The sequence below is a fragment of the Vanellus vanellus genome, assembly GCF_965231255.1.
Source record: "Vanellus vanellus genome assembly, chromosome: 14".
Taxonomy (NCBI): domain Eukaryota; kingdom Metazoa; phylum Chordata; class Aves; order Charadriiformes; family Charadriidae; genus Vanellus; species Vanellus vanellus.
In genome coordinates, this window is record NC_138919.1 from 6,959,428 (window position 1) to 6,982,340 (window position 22,913).

General features: G+C 38.7%; 1 protein-coding gene across 1 annotated transcript in view; it reads right to left on the minus strand.

The window, feature by feature from the left end:
• Positions 1 to 22,913, minus strand: part of GRIN2A (glutamate ionotropic receptor NMDA type subunit 2A) — a gene marked incomplete at both ends in the record, with an annotated part of 179,081 nt that overhangs the window by 70,148 nt on the left and 86,020 nt on the right. The window contains one exon of the mRNA XM_082490465.1: positions 6,771 to 7,363. Within this exon, the coding sequence (XP_082346591.1) occupies positions 6,771 to 7,363 (593 nt within the window). The remainder of the gene's footprint in view (positions 1 to 6,770; positions 7,364 to 22,913) is intronic.

The window sequence follows — 22,913 nt, forward strand, 5'->3', positions numbered from 1 at the left end:
ATCCCGCAGCCCAGATCAGATAATCAAACTTCATAAATTCCTCAGGTCCCATCACAGGGGGACTATCATTTTTTATTTAGTGCCTTCTTCCCCATGGGGCAGTGTTTCAAATCCATGACAACCACAGGCAATGAAGGGAAACAGCAGAGACTTAGGGAAATACAGGTTTCATAAAAGAAACTCTCCCCCTCCTCTCCCAGAGAAGGAATTTCCAAACTGAGATTTAAAGCAGATGAAATGCCTCATAACCAACATGTCATCTGGTGATATTTCTCTTTCCTCCAAACAGTATGGACCAACCACTTTAATAATCTAGACAGCCAGCCTGTCTGGGCTGGCATTCACCCAGCATCATACCTCAAAAAGGAGTGAATCCAAATTTTGTCTTTTCTTCTTTATCTTGTTGAGGATTTGAACTGCTGAACTTCTTTACTAGGATTCTACTGTGAAATTTGAAAGATACTTATGAAAAGAAACCCCAAGACAAATTATTTAGCATTAAGAAACAGATTTCCTAAAAACATCTATAAAATTAAATCAAGAAACGCTGAATGCAGAATATATAATGTGTGATCTGAAGTACATATAGAAATAGGTCTGAAATAGATCACTATTAAACAAGGCAGCGATGCATTTTTCAAACGGTGAAGCTTTTTTTAAAGACAATTTTGTATCTTAGGCTATGAAGGATATTTTTTTCTAAATTCAGATCCTTCGCAGTGATGCAAAGAGCTTCTTCTTCCTCTTCGTGCCTCCTCCTCCACTTCCCCCAGCCCTCACTCTCCTGAATAAAACTCCGTGACGATACCCTGCTTTGGCACTGTATATCCCTAGGCCTTGAGCCAGAATGGATGAATAAAATTTTGGGAACAATATGCTCAGTGACTGTAAAAAAGGAATGGCATGCCAACTACTTGTACCTTCTGCCAGCTGCTCCTTAAAGCATTAGTTGCCACTAGGTCTGGAAAAGTAATTTTGCCCCAATTCTGCCAGACAAGCGATAAAACTCTTGGGGAGCCATTCTGACAAGCAGGGCAAGGTGGGGGGCAGCAAAACTAGAAACGGCCCAAATGGCTGGGAGAGTGCCCCAGACTAGCGGAACTTATAAAACACCCGACGGTTTAGAGAGTTAATGTTATTGTTAGAAATTACATTTCATACAAAGCACTAATGTGGTGACATTTTGGTGCATCACCTCAGAAACACGCCAAACTCTTCCCCGTGAACCTGCCTGGCTTCCTGCAAGAGGACAGTGTCTGCAGCAGCTCCGTCTCTAAGAACCTTCACTGGTATTTTGAATTTCAAGGCTTGCTTTCAGCCCTGAAGTCTGGCTCAACTCCTGACCAGAGGCCATGCTTGTTCTCTTGTTTTAAAATCTTTGTAATTACCACAAAAAGGGGAAAATGTTCTAAAAGCCCCTAATCTGGTAACCGTTTGGTACCTTCTGCTTCCTAAACTGACCTAACCGGTGAGGAAATTTTGATACAGATTTTCTATAATTTCTTGAATCATTTCATTAGCAAACCAGCGCCACATCGGAATCTCTTGGATGGAATGTTTTCCTCCACAAGCCCTCTTTTGTTGCCGGTGAAGTTTAATTTTACTTTCGGAGGAACATGATAAGAGTGTAATCAATTCAGTTCCTGTTGTTTAGTGCAATTATACAGAAAATGCCCTCATATTATGGAAGAGGGCATTTACAGCACATGAATTAAAAGAAGGGCAAATATCTAGTTGTGACTGTTTAAAATCTGCTCATCAGCAGTAAATTAGACTTTGTGTATCCCTGTGTACCAATCCAATTGCTACAGTACTCTACTGGGTCTCCTGATCAGAAAGCATCTCCACACAAATTAATGAGGCTAAGCCAGATCCTGCCCCTGACAAAATTTTTTCTTGAGTATCTTTCCTCATTCATTTTTTTATGTTGACAATAGTAATTTCTTGTAATCGAGGACATCTGAAATTAGTTGTTAACATTAAATCTAGGACTGGCAGCTTGGTCCTCATTTGGAGATGCCTAAATATACTGTCCTCCCTGGAAATCTGCTGCTCCCCACATGCCTGTGGCCTCAGTGCTGCATGAAGGCTTGCAGCTTTCTTCGTGCCGTCAGCCACTTAGGTGCATCATTCTCATTCAGATTTGTTTCTGTAGAGCAGCATGCGCAGTAGCGAAGGAAAAGAATAAGCAAATCTGGCAGCATGCAAAGTTGAAACTTCTTCAAGTATTCAAGTTACCAAAAATGAAGAACTAAATTTATTATATACTCAAATTACCTGTTTCCCTCCACAACACGTAAGGAACATTTCTGACTACTGAAACTTGGGTTACCGTCTCAGATCATCACCCTGTGTGCGATCCACTCCTGTGAGCACACAGTGGCTCCAGTAAAATCGCAGTGGGACCACAAAATGGGAAGGAAAGGCAAACAAAATATCCTGGAGAGTCTTAGGTGAAGGTAAATAACATTTGGTTTTCTGCACAGCAAGTATGCTACTTGTGAAAATGCATTTTGCTTCATATACAATTAGTGACATATCCATACCTCTTCAATCATACAATTGAGCAGATGATACTTATTTTTCCCAAGTCTTTCGACAAAACTTAAATGAACAAATCCTCTGTAAATTTGCTGTTGATCTGTATGCAGGAAAGGATTAAACAGACTCGCTGGATTGTTCATTCCACACGTTATTGTGTCCATTTAATACCTGATTTTTGCTCAAAAGAGGAAAATTTATCTGTTATTGCTAAAAGCTGGACTCATAATATTGAACTTGGTGAATGACCATCAGGACTAGAAAGGCAGCATGCCCTCGCCCTCTGAGGAGGACGCTGTCTCACAGCCGTGCCAAGAGCAGCCAACAGCAAGGACAAGAAAATGAACCGCGTGGTAGGCCATGGAAAGACAGTAACGTTAGGTAGTGCTTTTCAAAACACTGTTCCCACTGAGAGCCCAAGCTTTTCAAGTAGGGTGATTCAGGGCAGGATCAGCTAACGCGTTTGTACCTGGCCCTTTGGACCTCAGGTTGCTCCTGCTCCCTGGCTCGGTGATGACGAATACAGGAAACTATGCTTGGGAAGGGTGTGAAGTGACAACCTGGACAGCTTTCTAGCCCTACGCTTTCACTACCGAAAGTAAGATGAGTCTCTAAATCCTGCATATTATTTGGTTGTATTTGGAACTGAATGGAACTGAATGTAAACCCGGCGCGGTAAACACCTGAGTACCTATGGACAGACACATCTTTTTGCTTTTCAGGATAATGACAATAGAACACCAGCTTTGTCATCCCCATCCACCCCTGTACAGATCAGAGCAGTTGGAAGTGTTGTGAAATGTATATCGCCCAGGGTTATGACTTTAATATGCAAGATAAGTACTCTTCTAGACAAAGCAGAAGAATTTCTATTCACAAAGCAGCAGCATTTTCCATGACGACTGGCAGGGTTATTTTGTTTGTTTGCTTACATGTTTTCCTTTTTTGTGAGAGAGTAAGCATTTGTTCAACTGACATTGCATTAATGAGCTGCTAATTCTATCTATCCCGCTGTGCTAGTACCAGTATTTCACACAATGGTATTTTTCTGGCTTAGGAGAATCTGTGTCTTCACAGATGGGAAAAGATTATCTGAATCCATACACTATATATATATGTATGTTTTTAATGCATTGAAAATGATCCCTGCATTTTATTTTAAATCATGTATTCATAGAGAAAAACTAGTTTTCCCTTGTGTCTCAGAACTGAACATTGATCAAATCATTCCAAAACCTCAAGTGAACCTGATTTTCTCTGGGTCTAGAAAGCCAATAAAAGCATCTTAAAGTTGCAGTGACAGGGGAAGGATAAATTGTGTGCTTCAAAACATATACATCTTCAAACCAATTTAATACTCAAAGGATTTGAGAAAGAGGGAGCAGGAGCTTTCACTTCATGGCTTTCTTTACATAGAATTTCTTCACAAGTGGAGATGGACATCACTATCTAGATGTAGGAAGCCGAACATAAAGCATTACCAACCTCCATTTACAAGCAAATTAGCTATTACGGCACAGCCTCTGAATACTATACTAGGTTTAAAGCTGAATTAAACTTTCATTATAATAGATGAAGTCTAAAAATCCTCTTTTTTTTCTCCATTCTTGAGTTTGGTTTTGCTCAAGCAACACCTTACAGAGCCTCTTTCCTGCGTTCCCCTGAGTTCTCTGCTCCTGAGCTCAAAAGCAGCGTCCCTTCATGCAACCCTACTTCTCCCGCATTGATTTCCAGCCCAAACAGGGATCCTAGCAGATCCCAGGTCCATAAGCTGTTTACAATTACTCTAGCCCTTTTCATCATGAGGATGCTCCAAAATCCTTTCTTCAAATTAGCTCCTTAATACAGCATCATATACATTTATCTTGTAGTTTAAAATACAAAGCTGCACTATCTGTGACCTGAAACAGTGAAGACTATATCTCAGAATAAAACCCCAATGTAGGCATTGATTTGTAAGGACGAGACCTACAATTTAGCGATGAGGATGAGAAAGTACAATGAATTTACATAATTCACCTTGGCATGGAGAGACTGGTCAGACCCCAGAGATTACTTAGCACTGCTAAATGCTTGTATATACTTGCTTTTCTTGCCGATTATATCTGACAAGAATAGTCTTGGGGAATTATTACATAAGAACTATTTATTCTTTTTAGTGTAATTCTGACATTTCTAAATTAAAAACAGCCTGCTTCTTGTTCTTGTGGTGTTGGGGAAGCTCAAAGAATCTCTTGTACAGAAAATATGTTTTCACTTCATAGTTCAGTGTTTCGCATCGGGAAGTGACTTTAATTAACCACAGTGCACTATATTACAACTTCTCTTATTAATAATTTCTATGTGCATCATGCACTGCACACTGCAGAATCTCTCGTTGAAGTGTAATTTCACTGCCCTAACACTCACAAGCCCTATTCTTGTAGTTACACAAATTCAACGAGAAAAAAAATGACAACTTATGCTGAATACTGAATACGTAATTCAAGTCTACACTAGTGTATTGCAAAAACAATGGGATAGAAGTCCTTTTCAAAACAGGTTCAAGTTTTTGTGGCCCATCCAACTGAACCACAGTATTTTAAACACCAACACTTCTGAGGACAGAATACAATTTAACATCACAGAAGCTGGTGTTCAAATATTAGTAGTGAACTTTGTTTGTACAGATCCCACTGTTAAGGCCCAGAATTTGGTTAATGGGATGCCACTCGCTTTCACTTTTTCTGGCATCGTCAGCACATGCATTAAGAAGAACCATATGAAGATCACATAGTGGGTGCGGGCAGGACAGTTATCCCGGCAGTGCCTTCCAGCTGCTCTGCCCCGACACGGGTGACCATGCGATGGCTTTCCCGGAGCCGTACTGGACCAGAGAGCCACCCCAGTGCTGCCTCCTGTCATTGCCCCAGGGGCAAATGGGGCAGCAGGAAAAGAATCACAGGTTTTCTGCAATATCTCTGGTAAATTTGTACAGTTTTTGAGGCAGAGGCTTAGGAACAGGAAATGGGAGACCAAAAAAATGTGGAAGTGTCATACTAAAGGCAAACGCTCTCTGATGAGAGCTGTGCGAGTTTCTGAACCTTGGTCACTCTGTTTATGAAATACAGGTATGAAATGTTAAAATCCATTTACTTGGCAGCATCTGGCTTTTAAGAGAGCTTCTGAAGAATGCTGTGCACAAAGGTGCCATTTTCATGGAAAACAACAACTGTTCCCAGGACATGATATGACAATCAACCCCTAATCTAAATATGCACGTACATCTTAGAAGATTAAAAATGTTCCACAATCTCCTGTATGAAATCAGCACTGACCTGCCTTCTTGTGCCAATTCCATCCTGCTTTTCTGTAGAAAGCACTTCATCTGCAATATTTGGTCAGAAAAAAAATTCAGAAATACTGCTTAGTAGCTTCCATACGAGATATTGTAAAGAGCTATTAAAAAACACGCAAGATTACCTTTACTTCCTCTCACAAACCAGATAAGGAAATATATTAGTGTGTGGCATGTATTACGCAACATTTTGGACAGAAGTAATCAGGAGTAGCATGTCTAAAAGGGATAATTAAAAGGCAAACTAACAAAACAAAAAAGGGCACTAAGAATCCTGATTTAAACATCAGCAGTTCCCATATGACAGACTGTTTTGAGAAAACATCCATATTAACTTGGATTAATGCAGATTAATTTTTACAGTTATTCTAGTACAGGTGACAAAAATAAAATCCTTACAAGCAGAAGTGACAGATTTCAGTTATTAGGTGATAAAACCTGCCTAACTAATCTAATGCTTCCGTGATTTCCAGGGACACCTCTTTTAATGCAGCGCATCCCCTGTCTTCTAAATTATTATCAGGTTCCTGCTGATGCAAGTGATTCAGGCACAGCCTCCAGAGCATTTTGGCAATTTTACCTCATAGTTAAAGTACACAATGGCATGATTTTATTAACTCGGCTTCATACCCTCGAAGACCAATTCCTGTCACCTTCTACATCAGATCCAGAGCAGTATTTATTCTCCACAGCACACAACATTATTTCCATGCACACAGTTATCAGTGCAGCAAGTCCTCTTGCATGTTCCCTTGGAACCCAAGAAAATCATTGCTTAAAAAGGGCACAATGGGATTAACAAAAAATAATATTCTCAAAAACATATAATGGCAACAGAATGGAAAATTACCAAGGTTATGCAGGGAAACAAACCTGAACCAATAAGCCTTACTTGTGCAAGGTTTGAGATGGCCGGTCATTTTTCTCCAGTTGTCCATAGCAGCTAGTTTTTGCTTCAGGAATGAAGGAGTATTTTTCCAGCATGGCTGATGCAGCTGTGGCAATAATCCCAAGGCCGTCCCGTACCCGAGCTTCTAAACTGTAGTCCCATTCATCATAAGATGCTGAAATAAGTCCTGAAGGAAACTCCTTGGGAGTGATTTCTGTGTTACCACTAACGAGGCTGGGAACTATCCAAAAGAAATCATAGCCGGTAAGGCCCAGGGAACGAGCCTCGTCCAGTATGTAGACAGCTTCATCCTTGGAACAATATAGCAGAATGACGGATGAATGAATTTTCTTCAGCTGAATTTGGGTCTTGGCATCTCCAAAGGCGGTATCGAGTACAATGACATTCTGCATGTCCCAGCCCACAAAACTATTTTCCACTGTGGTCTTAATGACATTGATGAAGTCTCGATATCCAGGGAAGGTAGTGGTCACCAGAGAAAACACGTGCCAGTCGTAATCCTGCATGATCTTCAGCATGACGATGGCTTCTTGCTGGATGGAAGCCCCAAACTGGAAGAATGTGGACATCACATCCTAGAACACCAAACACAGTGAAAGATTACTACTTTTCGTACAAGTCTGAAGGGAACAGACTCTCTAATCCTTCTCTCTTCAGCCCACCATGGCTACCAAACTTATGTTGCATTCAAATAACTTTCTGTGCCTTACCATATTCAGATCATTAATAAGCAACACTGATCATAAGTAAGCACCACAGCTAATTAAAAGATTTGACAAAAAGTGACAAACAGATATTTACACAGGAAATTTCTGAGTGCTTGATCACTTGAAGACAGCAACTCAAATCAGTACTTACTGAGGAAGGACCCTAGAGACAGTCACCCACTGTTAAGCAACTCATCTCCAGCAGGTAGCTTTAGATTCATCAAACTTATTAGGAACATGAACCAATAAATTCATACTTATTTTCAGTTACAATGGAATTAAATTGCAATGCACACGAAGAAGCTCTATACTTCCAGATCAATGTCTGAGGGATACTTCATTTCCACGGGTTCATTTGGCTTGGTGGAACCTTTCAAACTCTGCAGAAGTAGATTTATCACCCCAGGTACCAAGTTCACTACTGTTCATGGGCCTACTACTGATCATCACACAGCCCATTGATGTCTGATGTAGAATTAATGGGATGACTCCAGGGACAACCAGCAAGCTGCTGGTGTCCTCGTTAAAGGACTTAGATGGAAGTAAATTCAAAAACATTGGTCTTATAAAAGGTAACTGGTAGCTCCATTGCCTGGACACAGCTGTGTTGTCAATTTGCTACGAGACTTGTTTCTAGTATTTGTCTTCGGCTTTTAGAGTATCCATAACTTTCGATACAGCTAAAGGGCAGGTACCTCTTATTTTAACAACATCTATCAGAAATAGGCAACACAATAGTGTATTTTGTTCGCACTAAATTTACAGACATTTTCATCGGTCTATTTTTGCCAAGTTGCTGTAAGATCTAAATTTATTTTGGAGTTTCACATCCTAGATTTATATACATCACAATTATGTTAGTACCAAAACTGTATACAGTAAGCTATATAATTCTTTATTTTCATTTTACTTCAGTATTTACTCCTGACCAACAGTGGCAACTTATGCACACCCATTTTCAGATACAGAGCGCATAAACTTCTGCCGAAAGAAAAGCTTATCATTTAAAAATTAGATATTAACCATGCAAGATTTCTTACATAGCCTTTACAGAAAAGAGACACACGGTGCTTTTAATTTAAATAATTTTATGAATGCACTTGTGAACTGCTATCCTATTTTACACTATATACTTAAAAGTAAACAAACAATCTTTTCATCTGGAGACACTTACAGCTAAAGAAAACCAGCACACTGAAAATCTGCTCAGAGTCAGCACTTAATGGTTTAGTTACTGATTTACTACTACAGAGTAAATTAGATATCTAGAGACAATGCCATGAATCCAAGTTTGCTGTAGCTTCCTAATTAAAAATTAAAAAAAAATATAATGCAAAGTCAATCACTTCAGTTTTCTTCTCCAGCTCTTATCCTGGTTTTTACTTGTGACTATGCTAAATAACAGTAAAACCAAATACAATAATTTAGAATAAATTGAATAGATTATTTCCATCATACCGTTTCACTCTACCCTATTTCTGAATATGGTTTATGGCTACTAATGTAGTGGAATAATTCTTTCAAACAATACGTACACCTTGGTGCTTCACGCATCACAAGGAGCTTCTCCAATAAGGGAACTGAAGAAGTCTTTGAGGGCAAAAACAATGCATGTGGACATTTCCAGGTGTGACCTTTCTAACTAGTAAATACAGATTTTTAACCTAGAGCAGTCCTTGTCATCTTCCCTGACCACGAAAGATGGTCTTGTGCACAATGGCCTGTGTCACCATTAAAGGAGTCCGACAACACAAGCAAAGTACTAAAAATAAATCCTTTCCTTTTGCAAAGATTTCGTTAGAAAAATAGTTTATGAAAGGAGTTTTGATTAAATATTTTTGTAAAGTTCATACCCATATTACATGATCCTTTTCATACAATTGTGAAAGGGAACTTCAGTCAAAATCAGGCAATTAATATCAATTTGTGAACAGAATAATGAAAAAATTGTAGTTATATGGTGAAAACAAGTCTGGATTTAGGAAAAGTGGAGATACAAATATCACAAGTAAGATTCTCATCTGAAGAAATTTTGTGTAGGTCCACTAACTTCATGTGATGCTTTTATAGAGCTGAAGATCTGACTTGCATGTGTTTACAACAAATTTGAAACAGATGGAAGATTACAAGCAAATTATAAGGGATTCAACTACTGTATCCTTAAACATCTACAGACCTTTTCATTATGGGGTTTTTAAAGCTTTACATTTTTCCCTGAACAGCATTATTATTCCTTTGCTTTGTATGGACTTGTATTTTGTTACACATTATTTGTTACACATACAGTATTTTTGTTACACAGTATTTTGTTACACATACAGAATTTAAGTTCTACTTTGCTATATTCAAAAGCAAACTAAAGCGATGTCTGTAAAAAACCAAAATTATTCTGTTATTTTCATTTAACTGTCGTCCTGTCATCTATCAAGTCATCTATCAAGACATCCATCTAATTCATTGCTGAAGTAGGAACACACAGTTGTAATACCAGAGGTGTTTTAAATGCACATCAGAAATATGTCCTTTTTCGTTCCTCATGGCCCCACCTATTGAGATTACTGGTGGAGGATGAAAGGAAGCTGTACCACTTTCCAATACAAGAAACTTTTATAAAAAGGGATTCCACAGACAAATCTCAAAGCATGGAAATCCCCAGGTGTTACGCTGATATGAGCAAAAATTTAGTTAGAAGTAGTTGTGGAAATGATTAAGCAATGCTTCAGTTGATTTTTCTGTTCTAGCTTCTTAGCTGAATTCGATCACAGTCACGTAAACAAAAACCAGCAATGAAAAGAGAAAGTAAAGAACAAATGAAAACTTTTTGTTTCTTACTGTTCTTGTATGAACATACAGGTTATAGCAAAACACCTCCCCATCTGTTTCACACAAGAAGTAATCCTGCGGTTGCTTCTTGTTTAACATTATTCTTGAATTTTGTATACAATATAAAATTCTGTCATTACTGGAGAAGGGCACTTCAGCGTTGCCATGCTTGCGCACAAAACATAGCAGCTCGCTCTGGGGCTGTCATTTCATAGATTAACATATTAGAGTCAGTTGCTTTTTAATTAGCGTACCGAGTCTATAAATCTGTCACTGTTGTCAGAATTGCACATTTCACTTCCCCAATTCCAACAAATTACAGGAATATTTCTTTCAAAACCTCATCCTCAGCTATTTTCATGACATCTTAGTTTCCTAGCTCCAGCTTTTCCATGAGATCAGCAGGGCACAGTCCCAGCTGCCGTAACAGCTGAGGTAAGCCCTGACACTTGTTTGTGCCTACTAGGGAAAAAGTGGCAATAGTTGGTTAGTTAAAGAAAGAAACATTTGTTATCAAAAATAATACACCTTTTGGTAACTGAAAATGAAATGCTAAACCAGAACAAAATAGGGGTCAACATAAAACCAAATCGATTTTCCACTTGGCAGACTTGTCGAGGACGGTTGTTTCGCTGCTAAGACAATATTATGACAGGAAGCAAAAACCAATATGAAATACGGTTTAAAAAGCAATCCAGAGGATGACTTTATTCAGCTAGAAACAAGATTATTATGACAGGACTACGAGTAGGACTTTAAAGTTATCTTAATTACTTCATTCTTATTCACTTACCTACTTTCTATCTTCCACAGAGATCCAGCAAAAATTATTTTTCTCCTATTTTGCACCACGGAAACTTAGATATTCCATTTTTATAACGGATTTAAGGCATGTGGTGCTAGGCCTACATATATACTGCAAGCTGTTTCCTGTTTAATGAATTTTTGTAGTTATTTGGCATTTTCATGAAGACTGGAAAAACTGAAAGCCAGAGATTAGTCATTAATTTAAGCTGAATAATTTAGCATCACATCAAAAATACACAGAAGGAAATTATTTGTACCAATCTCACATGTAGGTAAATAATGTATCTCTCAGTGTGTTAACTTGGTATTATTTTTCCTGGATTACTTGAAATGATGCAACGAGCTCCCGGTAAACGTGAGTGAATTGTATTTCTCTGTCATGAATATCTAGGTTTCAGCCATACGGTCTTCCTTTATAGTGCAATACAGACCAATGCCAGACTTGCAGTAAACGCAAACACTGAAGTGGAGGAGCTGAAAGGAAAACCTTTCCTCCCAAGATACTCTGAACACTTCTAAACTCATAAGTTACTAAATCCCTGCCTCTATTCATTAACAGTATGTGACACGCAATTCCCAACATAAACATCTCACTGAGGCGCCCAGGGAGAAAACTCCCCCATTATCACCATGGGAGCAATTTGGGGGAAATTATATAAAATCACGTACTTTCAGGCAAAGCAGAGCTGTGAGGGCAGAAATAATTTACTAATCATTACAAACAGCAGAAAAGACTTGCTTCCCAAGGACCTGTCACCTCTCTGGCCTCACACACGGCATGAAGATGCAGGACCCCCGCTGGCAGGTTTCCCTGCTGATACCACCCTCTCCTTCGGGAGCGGCTCTTCTGCCCTCCCACGGGGGCTCCGGAGCTGCCTGGGCCCCAGGCATCCCCCACCGACCACCATCGCCCCATCCTGGACCCCCAGCTGCCATCACCCTGAGCCAGGCCCAGCTGCAGCGAGGCCCGTGCCCAGCCCCAGCAGACACTGACTTGCTCCTTGCACTCAACCTGGATCCCGGCTCGTCCCCGTGTCCTTGTCCAGCAGCGCCTGGACCCCCGTGCCAGCCCTCCCGAGGCGAGGGCTGAGCTGACCGGGAGGGAGGGGGCAGCAGGGCAGGGGCTCTGCAGACAAGGTCACGTGGGCACCTGCAGCCCCACGCGATAGATTTGAAGTTCTCCAAATCTGCCCACGTAGACCTGTGAATGTGTTTCACCATTTGCCACTGACAAGACTAAGGCCTTCTAGCAGAGCTAGAAAAAGGATGGAAATTTTCTTACTCTGTAATTTAACTGGTGCAAATGACCTGTATAAAGGTCAACAAAAAGGATGAACCGAGGCCAACCTTTAACGGTTGGACTTGATGATCTTAAAGGTCCCTTCCAACCTCACTAATTCTATGATTCTATGATTCTTATTTTTATGTTAAAAGTTTGCTCTGGGAGAGGAACACTCAAGTTAGAAAAAGGCAGTAGCAAGCAAGGGAGTACGTTATGGCTTTCCAACATCTGACATGTTTCTTTTATTATTTCAAGGAATAAATATCAGAGAAACATGATTTTGAAAGGTTAGCACCAGTTTAATCAAGCTTGTTCTTTCCCTTTTCCAGAGGGAGCCTGCAGGGATTCATTTTGCAGAGGCTTCTGTATTCTCGGGGCACGGTTTTATCCTAAGAGTTTTGCTAGGTAACACATAGGGGGTTTTTTGGTTTAACATATCCATTTAATTGCTTGGCTTATCTAGGCCTGCTACAAGAGTTGATCTTTGTCACTATTTTTTCTATACCAGAATAGCAAATAAACAAATACAAAGGAATGAGAACAGGGTTTCTACAGATCATCACAGAGTCCACTGGGTTTTGATCCTTTACATTCTTCAAATAATACAGTGTCATGTCTAATGAATGAAAGTAACTCAACATGCCATCAGAGTGAAACAACATAACTTAATTACACAAGATTACTAGTTTAGGACAGAGCTCATGAACCATTCCCTGAGCTGGAGCACACCATCTGGGTTTTCAACACATCCGGGTTTCCATTCACGGATTGCTCAAACATTGGAAATTGTGGTGTCTCACTCTGAGCTCCTGTTCAACCAGGACAGGCAAGTGAAAAATGCTTTCAAAGGCTGAAATGACATCAGCAAGCCTGTGACTGAAGTTGATAAAATCCTGAAAAGATTCATGCGAGCCAGCAGGGATTTTTGTGTGGTCATTTGATGAAAGGTTTACTCACAGTATGCTTCCTTTCTAGATAAATTTCAACTTCCGCTGTTAGAGAAATGTCTTACATCATGAGTATCTGAATGAGGAAGGGCAAATCTGTGGTTCTACAAAAAGGCAGCGTGGACCTGGCTGTACCATAGCTATTGTATGAGTAACAGCTATTACACAGCTTTTGGGGTGAAAGAGTATTCCAACATGTAAGAAGAGTACTGATGCCTGCAAGGAAGACAAGGGAGAATAAAGAGTATTTTCAGACAAATTACATTTGCTTTGTATGTTCAAATATTTCTTGAATACAAATCCATCACACTCTAACCCATACAGGATCATGTGGTGTTGTACGTCGGTGTAAAGTGTTAGCACTATCCTAAAATATTTTTCCTTAATGGAGAAGGTGAGATTTGTACAAAAGTTTCTCATTTCCTATAAGTATTTCACCATGAAAAGAAATACTGAAAAAACGTATGTGACCTAATATATCAATTAGTTAGCAAGAAGGACAAATTTTATGCCACAGATTATAGCTGAGTATCACTTCTCTTATGCCCATTGTCATGACTGCAGATAAATGTTTTGCTATTTTTTAAATTTAGGTGTCTGTTTTTCTCATGGTTTGTACAAGCAGCATCCTTCTGCTTTATTCATGTAATTAGTCAGCACTAAACTAATGCAAGTAAATAGTCTCCTGAAGAGCCCCAAAAGACTTCATCTTCCATGGGAAAATGACTTTAAATTAGCCATGCAGCACATCTTTCACCTCAAGGAACACCTGAGTTCACCTGGAGGGCTCTTGAGTCTGTCCTTTTAGTGAACACTCTTCAAACGGTCGCTATGAATGATTGGAGAGCAATCAGGAAAGTTAATGACTTTTCAAAGACAGAAAAGGCAATTGCTGTGAAGATACTCCAGCAATGCTGGTGAAAGTAACTGGCTTTCTGCTGTATGGAAACATTCATCCGCCAATAATTCACATTTGATACATCAGAACAAAGTTGTGGGGACAGCATTAGAAGAAAATGGGGTCCTGTTCCTGTTCTCCCCACGGCAATGTGAGAAAGTTTAGAACAAACTGATGATGATCCAGGTTCCCTACCTGGATGAGAAAAATAAACAATTACATGATGCTAGGAAACGAGGCAGAAAGAAACCCAAACCCAAACCGTGATTTTACCACAAAACTTTCAAAATGTACTTGTTGGAAGGAGCAAAGCCTAGACATACTTTCAGAAACAAAATAATTCATTTTTCAGAATCATAGAAAGCTTTTCACCAGGTAACAGGAAGAAAAAGCTTGTGAATTAGCCCGGGGAAAGGCCAAGACTCAGGAAATCCAGCAGGAAAAGACAAAGACGTCTGAAGAAAGGAAAAGTCTGGATAACTTTCCTCTCCTAGTACTGGTATTTCATTGGAACCCACACAATTTACCTCTAGAAATAAAGTGCCACTAAGACATAGGATGAATGAAGGATACCAGGCAAATGAGCCAGAAAGGTTTCTGGAAAATAAATAAAAAAATCTTGATATATAGACTACCCATCCCCACTATACCACTCTCTTATATTCGCATAGGGGCATTTTTTACCAATGTTTATATTGTTTCATATCAGTATGGAGATACTACATATATTGCTACCAAAACAACATGCTGGGCTATGTGGAATTTCTCACCTTGCTCAAGTTACAGTCTTTGACTGTAGCGAATTATCTATCAAATCAATTAGTTCATTTACTTTGAACCACATCTGCTCCCATAAGGCCATCAGAGATGAGCTTCTCTTTATTCATGGGCAACCTGGGCAGCTTTAATGGATATAAAAATCAAAGCATTTAGTTTACTGTAAGTTATATTATCTCTTGGAGCAGACAGCTAGTTCTAATTATAAATCTTGAAAACAATCCTGCTGTTAATGACCATGCTTACTGAAAACAACCTTGTATATGGGGTTTAACTGTCTGGTTGCAAAATGGGACCCTGACAGCCAGGCTTCAGTACAGGTATCTGGATCTCCAATACAAAGGAAGACTCCAAAATTTCCAAGGAAGTCCAAAAAAGAGAAACATATGAAAAAGCAGTGGTTTACCTTTGTATTTCAGTCAAAAGTGAAACTTGCTAATGACTATTTTTTACATTTTCAGCAAATAAAATTTCATTCTAATAGTTTAGTCTTACAAATTTTACTGCCCCAAAGGGTTGCCATTAGTTCTAAAAAGTGCAATGACCACATTTTATCTGATTAACAGCTTTTTACAGCACCAGCCTAATTTTTTTTTGTTTGTTTTCAAAATGAGTTGTCCAAATCGATTTTGCTCTATCCCAGCCATAAGTTTAAACATGAACACAAATTACTGTGAGCCATCCACAGAATCTGCTAGAATCCAATTTACTTGACATCTTTTTTTTGGTACCTGCTAAATTAAACTACATAGATTTGGTAATATTTTTTTTCAGTTTCATAGTAATATTTTAGCTGAGCAAAATTTCATGTGCTTACATTTCTATTACTGTGGAATAAGAAAATATCAGTTGTTTGAATATCTTATGGAAGTTTTCAAGAATCAATGCTATGCAATATAATTCATCCTTAGGACAAATTTTCATCCCAGCTATCTAACACATTAACCATTTCACTTAACTATAAAATGACATCACAGAGTAATTTAGATATGTATCGTATACCCCCAGCCTATAGGAAAAGTGGTTCAGAACAAGAATTTAGAGTGGTTGAGGACAAGTACAATTTTCTTCAAATTAATAATGAACTGCTTACAGGTCATGCATCAACAAAATTTGCGAAAGGATTTTCATACAGTTTTTGCCACTAGGAGCTTTAAAACCAACACCATCCAAGCTTATTAATCCCGTAAACAGAATCAAAACTTTCGCTACCCACAATAACATTTAAATATGCTATGGCCAATAATCCAGCATTAAATCCAGAACCGGTAACAATTTATCATTTAATGGCAGCTGAATCAAGCCAAATAGGCTGATTACTTACAGTATGTATTGCATGTGTGCATAAATGTCATACACTATATAGAAAGATATGCATGATTAAATATCAATAAAAATGCCTTAAGACATCATCTCCTTATCCGAGAAACATTTGGTCTCAACTGAATGCTAAAATACTTCTCACTTGTGTTGATGATGAGAAGCCAGAAAACCATTAACTAAGTAATTTCCATACATCTACACTTAACAAGTAAAAATGAAGGCAACAAACAACCTCCCCCTCCACCCCCTTTCACCAAATGGTGAGTATAAAATATTAAGCAAATAAAAGAAATGTAAAGCCAATTTAATTTTTTACTGTGTGGTTGTAACTGTGTGCTTTTCCTTTATTAGCCAGGAGTCTTGGACTAGCCACCTCTGTGTACCTAGTCTGCTTCAGCCGCCTTGGACTGAAGAGAAATCCGACAGGGAGAGGCTAGCCAGGGATGACAAACAGATAGAGAGATGGAAGGAAATTTTTTTAAAAGGAAGGCTAAACAGAGTTCAAGGAGCTGTTCAGACGGTCTTTCCATGGCAACAGAGATTTGTGGGATATATTCAAGTGGCAGAGGAAGATGATCAGGAGAGATTCAAAATTCTTGATCTCTTCAAGAAGACATATGCATTCTGGTTCCCCAGGTAGTTTGGGTGCTAAACAAGAAGAGGTGCAAACCTGACTCACCTGCCTTTGGAAGGCAGTCACAAAAACGTCGTAACTTATCCAAAGCATGCATGCTGCTTTTAAATTATTCTGGAAGAAGTGTTTCAAAATACTCAGTTACGCTCCTCTGCTCTTATGTACCATCAGCAGATCTGAAAAAGAGAGGGTACTCACGGGAAATACCATTTATGCTTATCCTTTACATTCTCCTCTTTAGGCATCATCTTTGGCCTCTGGGCAAAGTTACAGCTGCTTTTCTGTTATGCTAATAGAAGTTACATGCTTTCCCAAAGTGAGTGATCAGCCCATCAGTGTAGCAATGAATATCCTTTTCCATTGTACATTTAATAGCAGCAGGTCAGGAGCAAATTCAGTTACAGTTTCTGATATGTATGATCTATATCAGTACTTACATATCACCCTAGCTAAAGACAAGAGAGTGGCTAACTGCATATCTTACAACGAATCCTACTGATAAGAACATAGCCCAAAGCACGCCAACAACGGATGATGTTTCACTGGTATTCATTGCAGAGCCTTTGAACAATCATAGCTGAAATCACAAAACAAAACACATTTGTGTTCAAGTTGCAAAGGCTCCAATAGTCAGAGCTGCTGCATCCGTACCAGAAGGAACATAGGAAGAATGCAGAATGAAAAGCGTGGAATTCAGCTGTAGCCAGAAACAACAGTTTTGCAATATCAATGTGCTACCCAGGTAAGTACATGAGCATTTAATGTTGCATTCTGTGATGGATGGCAAGTAAGACAATATAACAAAGATACTCAGACAAAAAAACTCTGCTGCATCTGCTTTTTCTGACTCTACCCGCACTGGTCCATATCTTTGACTTACATTTACGTTTTCTTTTTAGCATTCTGTTTAGGGACTTATGCGCAAGAATATCACACATCAAGAGATCTGCCAACCCTTATCCCCATGAGCAAATAATATTCCGGGCAGAAAAGCTTTACCACCATATATTCAAATTACTGAGATTTTTATATGGGCAGTAAAACTATTTCTTCTATGAAATAGCTTAGCTCAAGTTACTTTTCCTTAGTCAAGTAGAGGCAAAACATCTTTAAGCATGGTTCTGATTTACAGTAACTATCAGAGGGAAAATACAACTTCAAGAATGGAAATGTTCAAAATGCTAAGTTTAGGTCCTTAAAAGGCATAGTAATTCTTTCTAGAATTACTAGAGATCTGACAGTCATACTAGATACAGTAAATACTGCACTGCTTACTATAGCAATTTGAGTATCTCATTTCCAGCTATAAAAAACATTTTTGTACAATGTTCAGAGGAAGAGGACTGCTCAATGAAGAGGACTGAAGCCATCTTCCTTAACCTGCACAATATCTTTATACTTTGAAGAGAGAGGCATAATAACGCTTGTACTGAATACAAATAAGTAACAAAACATATTATTTGAGTTGATGTTTTTAATGCCAGAAATTTTTATTAGTTGCATTTGATAACACTATGCATATAGCTATTTCCTAGATGGACACAATGGCACACAAATCAATGACTTCTATAGATTCCTATGAAAATATGAACATAAACATCGGAGTTTTTCTAACCTAGGTAGGAAACACGAAAGATTTTTAACTTATCTCAGTATAGACTACAACAGTGAATAGTATCTTCAAGTATCCATAATGCAACTAAATTGTAACTATGCTCACATCTAAATTCAAAGGGAACTCAGGGTGCTCAACAGCCTCCACAGGTGGGTATGCTCACGCAGAAAGGAACACCTGCACAGATGTGACAGCTTGGCCATGCCCAGTTTAAACATTTACGTTACTACACATGTCCTCAGAAAAGTGTTTAAGTACTCAGTTAACTGAAATAGATTGTCTACCAATAAGAAGTGGGGGTAGTTGCTCATTTTCGTTAATGGAACTGTACGTCAAAGGGATTTAGATGCCAATGCTTTGGGGTTTTGGGGGGGGGGAGGAAGCCTTTTGGTCTTTTATGTAGGACAGCTGACAAACAAAATACCTGTTCTTACAAGTTAAGTGCCTTCATTTCCACACATAAAAGACGAGTGCTTATTACATTTCAGGGACCTCATGTAACAAATTGCAGTTTAGATTTCAGTGTAATAGACATGAGGGATTGTGCTGTGCCTTTAACTAGTGTACCTTGAGTTGTCTCCATTTGTGTCACCCAGTCCTATACCCTAGAATAGCAATTTTAAGTTTACAGACTACAAGATTGTTCTTCTTTTGCCACTCCTTTAGAAATAACCCATGGACCTTCTGGTGTCCAAAATTCAGTTTGAAAAATACTGAGACTTGAAAGCAGCATCTTAGCCATTTCCATCTAATACTTGCTCTTCACAGCAGGTGTAATATTTTACTGTCATTAAACATCTTATTAAAATAAAATATTTTATGATTGATTCTCAAACTCACCACGGCTTACTGTGACATGATGTACTACCAAAAAGGAATAGAAAAAGCCATGACCTGATTCTTTGCAATATACTCCACCAAAACTCCTGGAATATGGGTGAAATGTGGAAGAACAGAGAAAGAATTCACTGCGCAGCTCTCACTAGGCAGTTCTGGCACTCCTTTCTATGAATCATAATTCTCTATATAAAAGCAATACAACTTCGAGTTTGCCAGATGATAATATTTCACGTTACATTAACAGATAATTAAAAGAAGATGAATAATGAAGCTGAAGTGAATCTCCCCCTTTTGTGCAACGAAGATAGATGTGTGGGCCAAGCAGGGATTGTCCTGTGTTCAGGAGCAGATAGAGCCATTTTAGGGAGAAAGGCGTTGATTTTTCAAATTCCTACTAAATAAGGCAAGACTTTCTGCACAATGTGTTTTGAAAATTGGGAAAGAAAAGAAAAACGAGATGTAAAAACTATGCCATATTGCTTAATGTGCTCCATTTCACACAAAGTAGAATTGCGCCCCCACATGAAGCTCTTCAGGAGATGGATACCTGGATGGATGGAATTTCACGAGATCCATGATTCTTCTCAGTAGATAGACAATTGTCGCTACAACTGCAATAGTCTGTCAGTTCGTTAGAAATCTCAGAGAAATAAGCAGAAACAAGCTTATGTAGAGAAAAGCTCCGTTCTGGTCTTCCCCAATGGCTACGGGAGTAAACTCAGTTGCTGAAGATCAGGACAGAAGCAGGTACTAAGAACAAAAGTGTCACTATAAAACATGCAAAGACCGTGTTTCTATCACCAAACACATGCTGCAGGGGATGGGTCAATGTCCCACAACATGTACCTTTTTTTTCCATACTCAGCTTTCCTTGCACAGGGCAGCCTAGCACGGACCTCAAATTCACAGGCAAGGAATTCAGAATCACTAAGCTACTGCAAAGGACCTTGGATAACAGGAGTGGAGAAGAGGAGCAAAATCCCATCCACTGAAAAGTGAGCAGTTCCTCAGCATCAACCTGGACAAGAAGCACAAATGTTAGAAAGCACCACAAAAGAAGAAGAATCGGGTATGCAAGTACGTGCTGACCCATGGGCTGAGCTTCGTGCTCCCAACAGACACCTTGCTACGCATCCCACAAGTGAAAATGCTATCTACAACACTGCCTCCGAAAGCCATTTCTGGTGACAGCTCAGCTATTTCCAACACATCCTATACCAGCTCTGCTGTCCAGAGCTGACACAGAGCCAAATATTCAGCATGTTGGAGACACCATTAGAAACAGATGAATATTGCAAAACAAATTCATTCCCTCATGGGTAGCAGCAGATATTTTCTTTCATTATTTGTGGATCATCTATTATTAAGAAACATTTGGACAACCACTGGTTCTTGATAAAAATATGACGTATGAAAGTTTTACCCGATTTTAAAATGAAACACCTTCATTTGAAAACACAAACATGAAATCCTCTGTCACTTGAATTCATACTCTTTCTGGAAATATAAAAAAAGCATAGAGCAGAAGTAATACAATGTGACAGGTGACCGGACACAAATCACAAAGTTAAGGAATGCCATTTACAAGAGCCCATTTTCTTAATCATCCTTCTTATTAAACAAATACTAAGAATAACATGATTTTAAATAAAATCAGTGAGGGCCAGTAGAAGTTTAACTCAACAAATTATAGCAGTATTTATCCATTATTGTTAGTAATGTAGCTTAGCCAGCAATAATCTCTCTGTTGCTTCAGACTGTATTTGCACAATGACTGTATCATAAAAAGGCATTTTCACAAAAGCAGCAATTCAACAGCTATCAATTTTTAAAGATATAACAGATTTCCTTTGTAATAAGGAGTACAGCCTTAGAATAAGCAAGTAAATGCATTTCCTTGTAAATGTTCCCTTCTGGAAGATTTATTTATCCCTAGGGATAAGTAGAATAATTTAGCAGAAGTCACGTTGCAGTGGTGCACCTCATGAAATATCTTGAAACCATCCATACAGAAATAGTTTCTAGTATCTCTTTCAAGTGACCGTAAGTCTGGTCAAAAGGTGGTTTTACTATTTTACTACATGGATGGTAATGTGTTGCTATACATACACATAATACAGGATAAAACTATACTCATTTTATCTCGGTATATCAAATGATAAAACATCACCTGATTGTGGAATAAAAATTAAAGCTGGAAAAAATCTAACTTCTTTTGTAGTCTGATAAAAAATTCAAACCTGTAAAATATATTATGTATAGAATTATGTACACTGAAAGACGAATGCACACCGAGTGCTTCATCCCTCTCCAGGAGATAAAGCAGCACATTTTCCTTTTTCTTGCCCAACCAATCTCATAAAGGAGTTAAATTTATTATTATATAGTCACTCCATAGAAACAAGACACACTAACATTTTCTTCCTTACTATGGAAATATCAAACAGCTTGTAGGATCAGTTAAAACATTCCACTTGTTTTTTCTCTGAAAAATTGCTTGTCTTACAACCACACCTAAAACCCCAGGAAAGAACAAATTTTATGGAGTACTCGTGAGCAAAATTCAACACAAAGCACAGAATTGAGAATAAATAAAAATAACATCATTAAAATAACATACAGATGCTTGGTGCTATGGCAGAAATAAGCACATATGGAAAAGTATTGTCTGCTCATAAGGAAGAACTCAAATTATTACTTGAAAATGGGACTACTAAAGCAAAATGAGAGCTCGACGGAGCACTGATACTTATTCATACATTGGTGCATTCAAAAATTAATTGGATGCGTAAGGGATATGCTCACTAACTCATTCATATAAATTGGTGTATAATAAGCAGGAGAATTTGAGAAGACAATGCTAAAAATGATTGTAGTTCCTTTAGCAAACAAGCAGAAGAGATACAAATGGGGCTTGATTGCTAACACCACTATCTGGGAAGACTTTGTCATCCCTGGTTTCTTTCAGAGAACGAGTTAGATGCACACGGGCACATCACGAAGCCCACAGCTAGGAGCATATTCCTACTCAGGAATAGGAGGTCATTTCCCAAACAAACTATTTAAACATTTTCACAGTTTCTTAACATCTTTAACAGAGACCTCTTCTCAATCCCACCAAGCAGCAGCTGAAGAATGTGTTTATACAAAACCAGGAGCACCTTTATATACTGTAAAGTTTAGGACAAATTCCTGCCCAATTCAGAAAGATGGACTCCATGCATTTAAACTCTTCAGGATCTCCAGACAGACTCAGGGTATTTGATGACTAAGAGGAGCAAAAGTTTAGCTAATGAATGTGATTCAGTTGGCTACATACTCTTAAACCAGTTTCATTTATTCCATTCACCACACAAATCAGGGAAGTCAACTTCTTTCATGCTCGTTTCCTGGTTTTCAGAGCCCTGTCTCTACACAGAGACTAGGATGTGGTCCCATACTCACCAAGAGCTTAATGCATTTTTTTTGAAAG